The sequence below is a fragment of the Euprymna scolopes genome, chromosome 4 (genome assembly GCF_053919585.1).
Source record: "Euprymna scolopes isolate OS-2025 chromosome 4, ASM5391958v1, whole genome shotgun sequence".
Lineage (NCBI taxonomy): Eukaryota > Metazoa > Mollusca > Cephalopoda > Sepiida > Sepiolidae > Euprymna > Euprymna scolopes.
The window spans coordinates 57,199,388-57,212,080 of record NC_136485.1 but is presented as its reverse complement, the minus strand read 5'-3'; the positions used below and the strand labels follow the sequence as shown (position 1 = coordinate 57,212,080).

At 34.5% G+C, this 12,693-nt stretch overlaps 1 protein-coding gene and 1 pseudogene across 1 annotated transcript; one reads left to right on the top strand and one right to left on the bottom strand.

Moving 5' to 3' along the window:
* Positions 1-1,887: 1,887 nt before the first annotated feature.
* On the bottom strand, positions 1,888-3,379 carry LOC145270838 (uncharacterized). Its single transcript, XM_080126410.1, has 3 exons — positions 3,114-3,379; positions 2,493-2,831; positions 1,888-2,401 (listed from the first exon to the last, which is right to left on the bottom strand). The coding sequence occupies exons 1-3, from the start codon at positions 3,377-3,379 to the stop codon at positions 1,888-1,890; spliced, it is 1,119 nt and encodes a 372-aa protein (XP_079982536.1).
* Positions 3,380-4,855: 1,476 nt separating this feature from the next.
* On the top strand, positions 4,856-4,972 carry LOC145273692 (5S ribosomal RNA; annotated as a pseudogene).
* Positions 4,973-12,693: the final 7,721 nt, after the last annotated feature.

Sequence of the window (12,693 nt, the reverse complement as noted above, 5' to 3'; positions counted from 1 at the left end):
TCCTTTTGTGCGCGAAAAATGATACAGTGAATAAAATATACTGAAAATATATCTCCTCTGGGCTAAAAAATCAATAAAATAATTTATTATACATTTTAATAAATGTATCACAATATATATATATATATATATATATATATATATATATATATATATATATATATAATGTGTGTGTATATATATGTGTATATATGTATATATATACGTATATATATGTATATATATATATATATGTATATACATATATATATATATATATATATTATATATACCAAATATCTTAACTTGTTACGAAAATGACCACAAGTTGGATTTAGAGAAGTATAAAACACATCCATGTTGGTATATGAAAATCAAAAGGGAAATAACTTCTATAGCTTAAATAAATAAGCCTCCCGGTTTACAACGTAACTGTTGTCAGCTATTTTTATTAGGTGGGTGCAGAAATATTTTCATTTTTTGGCATGAAGTTAAACGTGAAAGATGATATTAGCTTGGCACCGACCTAATAATTGAGAATAAATTAATTTAAATATGAATTAAAAATAAATAAAATAAATCAACTTTAAATAATAGTTCTCAATAGAAAAATGAAAACAATTCTATTACAACAAACAATGAATAACATCGTGCTAATTATTAAAATACATTTTCTTTAATGTAATATGCAGATGAGGTTACTTATTGAATGTAGATATCTTTTGAATAAATAATATATAGAGAACTCATGCTGGAATAAAAGTGTATAAAAATCTGTTTTTAGTATAAAAATTAATTTGTTAAACCGTGTACCTTTTGTATATATTAATTAAAATTGTGAACAAAGAGAGGAATTCGACATTATAATTATAATATATATATATATATATTTATATATATATATATATATATATATATATATATATATATATATATATTTATTATGTTTTTAAATAGAGGTAATAGCTAAACATTTTAATTGCATGCACTATTGCCTGGTGTGCGTTTTTATTTTATATTCTATAGAGTTATATACTAAGTTCATGTGTTCGTCTGTTATTTAGTGTATACTAACCTGGGAACTCGGCGTTGCCCGGGTGTTTGGAGGTGTTTATTGAGCAAAAAAAAGTGGTAGTAGGCAGACAGGTAGGCAGGTTCGAACCCGTATCGCAAAGGAGGAAAGGAAAGCAAAAAAAAAAAAAAAAACGTGACGTCTTTGCTGTTGCGTTTATCACCAAACCGGAAGTGGCGAAAATTTAAATTAAGGCTATTCAATCGAAAAGAGTGGCTGACTTTCGAAAATATCGACGAAAAAAAACGACCCATCCTTGTAGAAATGTGCCTTGTTGAGTGTGAAAAAATTAATGTTTTTGGCCAATTTTTCGATATTTGTCGTCCGAATGGTTAATCTCTAAAACGATACCAATTTCGTGAAAATCCATCGCTTATATCGAAAGTTTTAGGAAGACATACATACATACATACATACATTTAAACAGACAAGTGAGATTTATATTATAGATTTAAGGTGTATTATTTCTACTAAAAGATTCATATGCTATTTTTAGAGAGTGCATATGCTTTAACATGAGAGTTTGATTTGTTATTCTGAATTGTGAAGGTGGAAACTATGACTGGTAAAAAATGGATCATTTCCTTCCAGAAGAAACGACTGGCTTAAATTATACTTGATTAATATTAAATGGGTCTTCACGGGTTTAACATTTCCTTAAGATGCTGTATTTTTAGTATAAATATAGTATTTTTAGTATAAATATAGTATTTTTAGTATAAATATAGTGCCTCTATGTTGACGGTGTCAAAAGCTTTGGTCAGGTCGATGAATACAGAGTAGAGAGTTTTTTTTCTGTTAAATGCACTTCTCTTGAAGCTGTCTTAAGGCAAAGATCATGCCCACATTACTCCTGCCAGGCCTGAAGCCGCACTGTGTCTCAGGGAGTGTCTGTTCAGAAACTGTAATGAGTCTGTTAAGAATGACCCGTGCAAAGATCTTTCCAGCAATTGAGAGGAGGGAGATAACCCTGTAGTTTCCGCAGTCGACTTACTTCCTTTGTTCTTATAGAGGGAGACGATTAGGGCGTCTCGAAAATCGTCTGGCATTATCTCCTCCTTCCAGACAGTTAGAAGGACGTCACAGAAGACCTCAAGAGCATTGGGGCCTACTGCCTTGTAGATCTCAGCAGGAATGCCATCCTTTTTCGATGCTCTGCCAGAGGTTGTCTGGTGGATCGCTTTCTTGATCTCCTCTATGGTAGGGGGTTTGCGAGTGAATCCTGTATGGGTTGTTGGGGGTTCTGATGAGGGTCTGTTCAGCAAAGTGCTGAAATGCTCCTGACAGCGTCTGCTGAGACCCTCCTGGTCCTTGGTGAGCGTCTTCCCGTCTGCCGACAGTAGTGGTGCACTGTCGGGAGCAGAGGGGCCGAAAACAGATTTCAATGAGCTGAATTTTTTTTGATGTTATTCGTATCAACATGGTGCTAGACTTCAGATACTTTGTTCTACACCACTGATCCTGCATTGTTCGGAGATAGGTCTGAACTTTGGCCTGGAGGGCCTTGAACTTCTCATGTTTGGAGATGGATGACGGGTCATTTAGCCATTCTATGTGAGCCTTGTTCTTGGTATGTATGGCTTCTTTGATCACTGTGTCGTTCTCATCGAACCAGTCTTCATGGGTTCTGGTCTTTGCTCCAAGGACTTCCTTCGCAGTCTCATTTACTGCTTTCTTGAAAGAGGCCCATTTCTCTGTGCTGCCTTCAGTGGTCACACGATCTTGGAGTTTCTCATCTAGCACTTGCTGGAATCGTGCCTGATGGAATGGGTCGTTAAGCCTGGCAACATTGTAGGAGGGCCTAACAGTTTTGGGTCAGTTTCCGTGGGGTGGCGCAATGTGTAGTGTCAGTACAGCCATGACCAATCTGTGGTCAGTCCAGCACTCAACGCCTTTCATGGCACGGGTCACACGGACGTCCTTGATGTCTCGTTGGCGGACGATGATGAAGTCAATCATGTGCCAGTGTCCAGTGTTGGGTGCATCCAGGTGGTCTTATACTTGTCTGTCATTCTGAACAAGGTGTTGGTGAGAAGGAGCAGATCATTGTCATTGATCTTACCTACTCCGTGTCTGCCCAGAACGCCTTACCAGCTGCTTTACTCTCCCCCTACCCCTTGCATTAAAGTCTTCAAGGGTGATTAGTTTGTCGCTTGGTGGGGTTGACCTGATGACTTGGTCAAACTGTTCGTAAAACTTCGCCTTGGCATCATCTGGGCTTGTGAGTGTAGGGGTATAAGCACTGATGATTGTGAGATGTCTGATCCTGCTGAGAGGGATGCGCAGTTTCATAAGGCGCTCATTGATTCCAACTGGTAGCGCAGGCATGCTCTTCAGCAAAGATGTCCTGATGGCAAACTCGGCACCATGAATCCGGTCTTTGTTTGCGGCTTTCCTTTCCAGAAGAAGGTGTATCCATCTCCCTCTTCTCTCAGAGATCCCTCGTCAGCAATCCTGGTCTCGCTAAGTGCGGCTATATCTATATGGTAATGCTGGAGTTCCCTTGCGATGAGCGCTGTTCTTCTTTCAGATCTTGAGGATGTAGCTCTATCCAACAAAGTTCGAACATTCCATGTCCCGATGATAATTATATATATATATATATATATATATATATATATATATATATATATATATATATATATATATATATATATATATATAATAGTGCTTAGTTTAGCTTGCTAAACAATCAAATTCATTGTTATTCCCGCCCGCAGGCACAAGTTACTGTTTTCACCACCCAATGGCTGGGCCTCACTCAGTCAAAGGTTCTTCTGACTTCTTTTTACTTTCTATTATACAGTTTTCTTTTGTATAAGAAAAAACAATATATTTGTTTAATTAAACTGATTTCTATTTTATAAATTAGGATTTTTTCATTATTTAAATAAAATCTCTTACATATGTCTACGGATATTTATAAGAATATCTGCCCATGTGTCTCTCAGTCACATTTACCTTTTCAATATCATTTTCACCTGTCTATCACACATAGATTTCAAATTACAGATTAGTTCTACGTATCTATTCAAAAAGGCTGTGTTCGTCTGTCGTTATGTCACGTTTGAAATGAACATTTTCAACGCTCAACGTGCATATTGAATAAATGAACCTTAAGCGCATCCTTTATTGTTGAAAAAGAAAGGTTTTCGCTGGTTTTCTAATAGCGCCAAGTATTAAGAAACAACAATCAATAATTCTATTCTCTTTTCACGTTATCTTTGTGATGTCACAATGGCTGACAAAGAAAGGAGTGAGTTAATGAATGAATAGACTCCCATAACAACCGTTAATAAGAAGTGTTCATTGTTAAGTTGTTAACACCTATAGATCGGGGCTATTATGATACTTGATGTTCAATACAATCAAGCCACTTAATACGAATACTATTTCTGGAAAAGTAGATATAATCAAACGCTTACTTTAATGTGTTATCGTCGTTTCAGTTTTTACAAAATGGCGGCGTCATTTCTTTTAAGATAAGTTCGACACTAGAGTTTCTTTCTTTCGTTTCCTCTTTTTTTTTTCTTTTCCGTATTTTTATCTGTTGTTACTTTTTTCACCTTAGTCTTGTTTTGTTTTATATAGTTCTTTCTTTCCTTCTTTCTTTCTTTCTTTCTTTCTTACTTACCCTTATATTTATTTGTTTTTTTTTTTCGTGTTTCTGTTTTTTCTCTTTGCTTTCCTCAGTCTCAGTTCTTTATTTCTCTCGTTTTTTCTTTCGCTCGTTCTGTGCGTATATTTTGTTTCCTTTCCTTTCTTTTCTATCTATCTATCTATCTATCTATCTATCTATCTATCATATACGGCATAATCACGTTGACACACCGGTTCTCGTCAGATCACCGAAGTTAAGCAACGTTGAGCCTGGCTAATACCAGATGGGTAACCATTTGGGAATTCTAGGCGCTGTATGTGCTCTCCGCTTATCTCGGCATTGTTTTCAGTCGTCTTGTACCTCAACTTGCCACTGGTATGCAACAATGTTGACTCAGGAGAGGCGTGGTTAGAGATTGCGCAAGTCTTGCCACACAAATTTCACGCGCAGGCACCCTTACAGTGGGTATCCATAGTCTGTCAAGACTGATGGAAGCCTTCATCTATCTATATATCTATTTATCTAATCTTACAAATTAAGTAAGTATCTATCCATGTATCTATCTCTCTATCTATCTTCCTTTCTAGCGCTTTTTCTTTTCTATTATTTTCATCAGCTTCTGTCTTACTGTCTTTATTTCTCGTCCTTTTGTCTCTTTCATTTTTTTCTTTTTTCTTGAAGTCGTTTCTTTCCTTCATCTTTTATTTTTGTCGGCATTTTTCCTTCTTAGTTTCTTTAGCTCCCCGTCTCCTCTTTCTTTCTTTCTTTCTTCATTTTCATATTTCCTTTTTTCTTTCTCGCCTTTCTGTCTTTCTTTTATTCTTTCTTTAGCATATTTTTCTTTATCTCGTTTCCTTTCGTCTCGTTTCCTTCTTTCTTCGTTTTCTTTTTCTTTAGTCTTCCTTACTCTCTTTTTTTTTTCTAACCTCTTCTGTCATTCTTCTGTATCCTTGTTTCTTTCATTTTTCTGTCTTTCCGTTGCCTTATTTTTTTTGTTTCTATGCTTATTTCTTTCTTTGGACTTCCCCGTTTTCTTTCTTTCTACTTTTACTCTTCACGCTAGGTGTCACCATATGTCAGAACCTACTCGATGGTTTCCATGCTGTAGATGATATCCTAACCAAACGGAACCTTTTGAAACATGAAAAATAAAACACACCCAGCCGACTGATCGATCACTAACACATCCTCTCCCAAGTATCCGGAACAGTATGTGGTTGTCTTATCTAATACCTGTCACTCGTCAACCCATTAATTGTTTCTTTTTTATTTTACTTTGTTTCCAGGGAACAAGTCATTAATGAATCAGATATTAATTGATAAAATTTTACCTCCTAATAAAGCAATTACAGATTGTTTATTTGCGCAACGGTATCGACACGTAAATATTTTACTATGGATATCAATCTATTGTATTAAACAAGATATGTCATTTGTATTATTTGAATTATTCGAACTATTATTATTTTCTTTAGTTGTTGTATTCACAAGGTTTTGGCAGATGTAAACCATGATCCAGGTGTAACTCTGTGAACATAGCCCAAATGAAAATAGTAGACCAAATAATCCTAATAAATTAACGATTCACGATTCACGAGTCCCCTAACTTTTGAGGTCCTAAGTGTGCTGCATTCCTGAACGTTGCACCAGTTGCTTCCATCTGTCAGTCGTGGACAAGAGCCAGTGTCGTGGCAAACTTCTCTTCCGTCCACACCACAATGGCTATCTCTTTCTCTGCCTGCCCCTTATCCCGCATTGTCTCCTGGAGAATTGTCTTCTTCAGACCACTGTATTTTTTCACATGCCAATATTGTCAAAGTTTTCTTTATTTTGACGATAGTTAGAAGTCCTTCAAAATGTGTCGCGCGCAAGATGGCAGTCGTACGCAGTGATTCATTTGTGATGTGATCCATCTATCAGACATCGAGTACATTTCTAAGACAAAATGGTTGGATCACTCTATTGCTTCAGTAAGTATCTTACTGACGATGCAATCCTCTATCTGTATAAGAGCCAGGTATGCCCCAAAATGGAGTACGTTGCCACATTTGGGCAGGAGCTGCTCGGAGCGGCCCATCCTGCCTGGACAGAGTCCAAACCCGGCTTTGAAGACTATTCAATACTAGCAGGCTTCCCGGCGTTGCTCGGGTGTAAAATAAGCATAAATATTATATTTTAATTCATACAAAACTGAGACATGTGCACGCGAATAATACGTTTTTCCAAACAGTTCACTTCTTGTGAGTAAAAAAATACTCGAGCTGAGATCGAAACCGAAACCTAAAAAAAGTGAACCAAGTACACTAACCATTAGGCCTGCTTGATATGATCTTTAAAAGGTGTTTTCAAACTCACGTATTCTTAATATAAGTAAACTTTCATGTGAACGATTAACGAATGCGTATTCGTGAAGCGGTTGACGAACAAATAAAATTCCGACAACCCCCACGTACCAATTTTTACCCCTTAGCAGCCCCTTTTTAGGATGAAAACGGATTAAAAAAATTTCCGCATGTCTGAATACCATATATACCAAATTTTAAGTATGTAGATCAAAGTTTGTTGAGTATATAGGTTGAGAAGTGTCTTCACGCACACACATTCTCACTTCTATAGTGTTGCATATTGAAGGGGACATCTTCCGGTACTTAGAGAAACGAAGTAAATAGGATTGAAAATAATATTTATTAAAGGACTATGCTAGAATCGAACTTCGTGATCAAAAATTAAGAAAAGAATATATATTGCAGTTTAGATGAAATTCTAGGAATGTGGAGAATTGTCCATTATATTAGAAATAATTATACAAGTTAGGTCAAAGAAGTAGAATGAACAATCAATTTAGGAATGTTCTTTGTGTTGGGAAAACGTGGTGGAGACATATGTTATATGTAGAATCCACGTGAGGAGACATTCACATGTTTGAGCACGATCTGACATCACAAAATTACAATATATTCAGTTAAGTCAGAGTCAGTAATAAAAGTTCGGAGTTGACAGAGGCGGGAGAGCTGAGTTAGCTAGGTCCCTTTCGGAAGCGAGGCAGAAAGGGAGACAAGACAATGTAGAAATCTAAAAGGCATCGAATACCTGACCATTCTCATCACCAGCTGGAATAAATGTCTTCATGTTATTTGTAAGCCTTTGTCTCCGTCGTCATTTAAACAAGGTAATGTGTCGTTTTTTGTTATTATATAACATCATGCTGTCCCATCATCTTGAATATTGAACTTTGTAATAAACCCTTTCTAAAGTGTTGTCTGTCCACATCATCAGAATAATGTATCTTGCCTCTGTGTTTCAAAAGAACCGTCTACGTCTCTTTATATCAGCCTCCTATTAATAATATGAGCAACAAGTAATTGTCTCATCACCGTCATCTCCGTAGATGTCATTATAGTAACGATGTCTCGTTTTGCGTAATCCGTCCTCCTTTATAGGTTGTTATATGAATCCCCCGCTATACTACAGTAGATATATAGAATCTTCTATAATATAAATCCCACCTGTCTGTTTAAATGTATGTATGTATGTTTGTATGTCTGCATAAAACTTTCGAAAGACGCAACGGATTTACACGAGATCGATACCGTTTTGAAGCTCGGCCCTTCGGGCGACAAATATCAAAAAATTGGCTAAAAACATTAATTTCTTCACCTTCAGCTGAACATTTTTCGATTTACTAGCCTTAATTTAAAAAATTCTGCACTACCAGTTTGGCGATGAGCGGAACAGCAAAGACCTCACGTTTTTTTTTTCACTTTCTTTTCCTCCTTCGTGGTACGGGTTCGAGTCTACCTGCCTACTACCAATTTCTTTATTATTTTTTTTTCTCAACACAAACACCTAAACACACGGGCAACGCCGGGCACCCAGGCTTGTATTAATATAAAACTAACTACATGAAACAATATTTTTAAAGATTATTTCTATCATAAATACAAATAAAATTATGATTTTTTAATGTGCACATAGGCTTTATGAACACCCTGTATAGGAAATATCCTGTAACGGTTTCAATTGAGTAATTGTATGAAATAAAGGTCGCAACTCACACATAGGCATTATCATCAAATAAGATAAAATAAATAATTACTTTTTGCTTATCTTTTTAATATTTCATGTTTTAGTTATTGATTAGAAATTAATCAAACATAATTAACAAAAGAAACTTAACAAATACACAAAAAATTGTGAACAATTATTAATTAAATATTCTTCGAAATTTCAAACCTGACGAGGAATATTAGCTGAACGAGTTAAATATTACTAAAGTGTCAGCACTTAATAACGTTGCACTCTGATAATTATATCATAATCAATTCGAGTTAAAATATTTGATTTGCCAATTCCTGTAAACGAATGTCCTCCGAAGAGAAACTAATTGATTTTGATCTGTAGATTTAATTTCTCTATGAGTTCGCATCCATTCAATTCTGTAAGACTAACATAATCAAATCTGTTGCCAATATCGTTGGAAAAATGGTTGGATCATTCTCCCACTTTTGTAGATATCTCACCGCCGATGTAATTTTCAATATGTATAAGAGCCAGGTACGTCCTAAAACGGCGTACTGTTGCGACTGCTATTTCTAACGTATTTTAACCAAAGTGACAGATCTATGTTAATCATATTTCATACGTAAGCGTGACTGGCATTCAAAGTACAATTTAAAACATAAGCGTGACAGATATAGACAATACTATTTAAAATGTTAATCGTGACAGACATACAAAGTGACATTTAAAACCGATGCGTGACGGACTTAAAGCAATACTATTTTAAAAGCAAGAGTGATAGATATACGAAAATGTAATGACAACGTGGGGCAGTTATTAAAATAACAAGGTGAGGCAGTTATTAAAATGACAAAGGACTGAACAATAGAAATATATTTAGGATTTGCAAAAGGTTTTCGGAGTTCAGTTGACGACAGAGTACAATCGAACACAGATCGTGGTTCGGGGCAGATGGGGAAAGGAATTGATCAAATAACTGACAAACACAACCTTGTCAGGAAAAGTAAGATGTGGACCTTATCTTTTAGAGGGTGTTAGCATGGTTTTGCACACATAACTAGAATACAATTTACAAAAAAGCGTCAGAGACTGTCTTTCTTTGGAATTGTGTTTGTATTTTTATACTTGTAAACTCGTGCTCGCCCTTCGACAGCAACCAGTGTGAGAGACTACAACGATACGGCCAGAACAAGATAAAACGCATTTGCTTTTTGAAGGGATCTTGTTTCTCCGACTGTCACGCTTTAGTTTGAAATAACATTGTCATCAATAAACGCGCAGATTGAATGGATGTATCTGAAGAGTATGGATTATTCCTTTACACGTGTGGTACTAATTAAATAGTTACGCAGTTATCATCAGGTACGTAATCAGTTTACGAGTCAATCTCGGACAAGTTCGCGCCCGAATCTTCCGGTAGGTTACGAAAGCAGCCGAAAGGTGCCGAAGTGATTAACTAATCAGCTGTCAAAAGACGACAAGTTTCAATGAAAGCGAGAAACTAAGTTATAAACCGAAAATGACTTTCACGCGCTATGCCAACGTTAAATTCGTCTTCAATTTATGTTAAGAACGGCTTTCTAATTCGAAAGCCATTCTTAACATAAGGAGGTGGTGGAAAACTATGTTTTGAAATAATCACTTAAAAGTCTTCGCTTCAACATTTTCCGACTGTTTATATAACCTGCCGGAAGATGATCACGCAAAGTTGCCGAAATTAAGCGGTAAACTAAATAATTACCAAGATATTATTTTACAATCTCCGTCAAGATTAACGGAAATATTATGTTTTTCCAGTATTCGCACTAATATTTATATTAAATAAGAATATCTTTAGTAAATTTACTTTTCATTTATGAATTACTGCCAGACGTGCCCGGTTTTGTTCGGTATTAAACGTAACGTTAAATTCCTTTGAAGTAAAAAAAAACAAAACAAAAAAAAAACGGAAAGAAACTGGGATATATGCATACGAATATTATGTTTTTCTAAACTGTTCACTTCTTGTAAGTAAAAAAAAAAATACTGGAGCTGACATCGAAGCCAAAACCTAAAGACAGTCAAGTACGATAATCATTAGACCAGCTTGACACGATCTTTAAAAAGTGTTTTCAAACCTATTGAAATAGTTGGCAAATAGATAAAAATCCGCTGATCTCAAGTACCAATTTTTCAATTTTGACCCTTAGCAGACCCTTTTTTCGGGATGAAAACGGATTAAAAGGTTTTCCAAATGTCTGAATACCCTATATACAAAATATCAAGACTGTAGATAACAAATTCGTTGAGTATATAGGTTAAGAAATATCCTCACACACATTCTCACTTTTATAGGTATAAGGATTATGGTCATTTGCGATGACAAAAAATAATAATAAAAAAACATCTAGAATTGACATTTCATTTAAACTGGTGTCTTAATTTTCGATTTCATTTTAGGCTAAGAGGGTTGTTTAACTGGTCATTTGCTTTCTTCATTCCCCCATCACACCACTTGGAATGATTTCGCTCGGAGGCTAACTTCCCCCTAAAAAACACGGTTTTTACTCGTTAACTTTTGTACGACGGGACGGATCGTATATATTTAGAAAAACGTCGTATTCTACATCGTAAGCTGAAACAAAAACGTATTCTAGGGCCATCGTATCCGGGGTTATACTGTAATTCGTTTAAATAGTTCAGATATAGCTGTATTTAATGGCTTCGTTATGCACATCTTTGAAGCAACAATAAAACGAGATAACTGTTTTTGTGCGTTTTAGATAACCAATGCATACGTGGAAGTTTATTTTTATCCTCTAATTTTAATCCTAATGTTTCACAAATAATACTGTTATTTAGAACAATACTATCGATTTCATTATTACTTATAGGTATCTAGACCTTTACCAATAATTTCTCCTTCTAACAATAAACTTTGTATATAATACCTTTTACACATAAAAGCTATATTATTTGTTGCTTTATCAATGGGAACTATTACAAACTTATTTTGAAGCATTTGAATGTTCATCAGTACTTGTGAATTTCTAAGAGGATTTAATTCTTAATTTTTTTTTTAGGATATTTATTTTTTTTAAACATTCAATCTTTTTTATACATGAAATTTAATATATTACTTTTCCATGCGGCAAACGTAGACTGTAATAATTTGTTTATTTATAATGGAAATAATAAAACTATCCAGTGTTTTATGTACTTCCTTCACACATTTATTGTAATTTAGGTATTTAGGCTGTCCATAAAGTTTTTTTAATTTATAATTTTTGTTACTATCTTTAGATTTCCTGTAATTATATGCCCTATTATTATTATTATAGAAAGGAGACGTTTTACTTTCACATTCTGGAATATTTTTTATGTTGTTTTTGTTGATGATGATGATGATGATGATGATGATGATGATGATGATGATAATAATAATACTAATAATAATATTCTCTACCGTTTCTTTATTAATAAAAAACATTATTTCGTACGGTTTGTTCTAACTTACATGTAACTATTGGACGGTGTTCCTTTATTTTAAGTTCATTTGCTAATGATATATATATATATATATATATATATATATATATATATATATATATATATATATATATATATATATATATGCTTTATTTTTTTATTACCGTTTTATCTGTTTGGTTACATATGTTTCGGATGTTGGACCATGTTTACAATCCAACAGCCTCGTCAGACCTTACAGAAAACAGGTCCAACATCCGAAAGATATGTAACCAAACAGATAAAACGGTAATAACAAATAAAACACATATTTACTCTGCAATAGTATTGAGCACTCTCTTCAGGTTTTTACTAATTACCAGTTTTACTATATATATATATATATATATATATATGCATATATATATATATATGCAGGCTGTAAAAAGATAAATAAGCTAAAGTTAATGTAATTGTTTAAAAAATATATACCTTATTTGTTTGGCCTTTTATTCTTCTATAATTTTATTCGTTCATATTTGACTTTTAATTGAAATATTCCAGTGTTCACGTC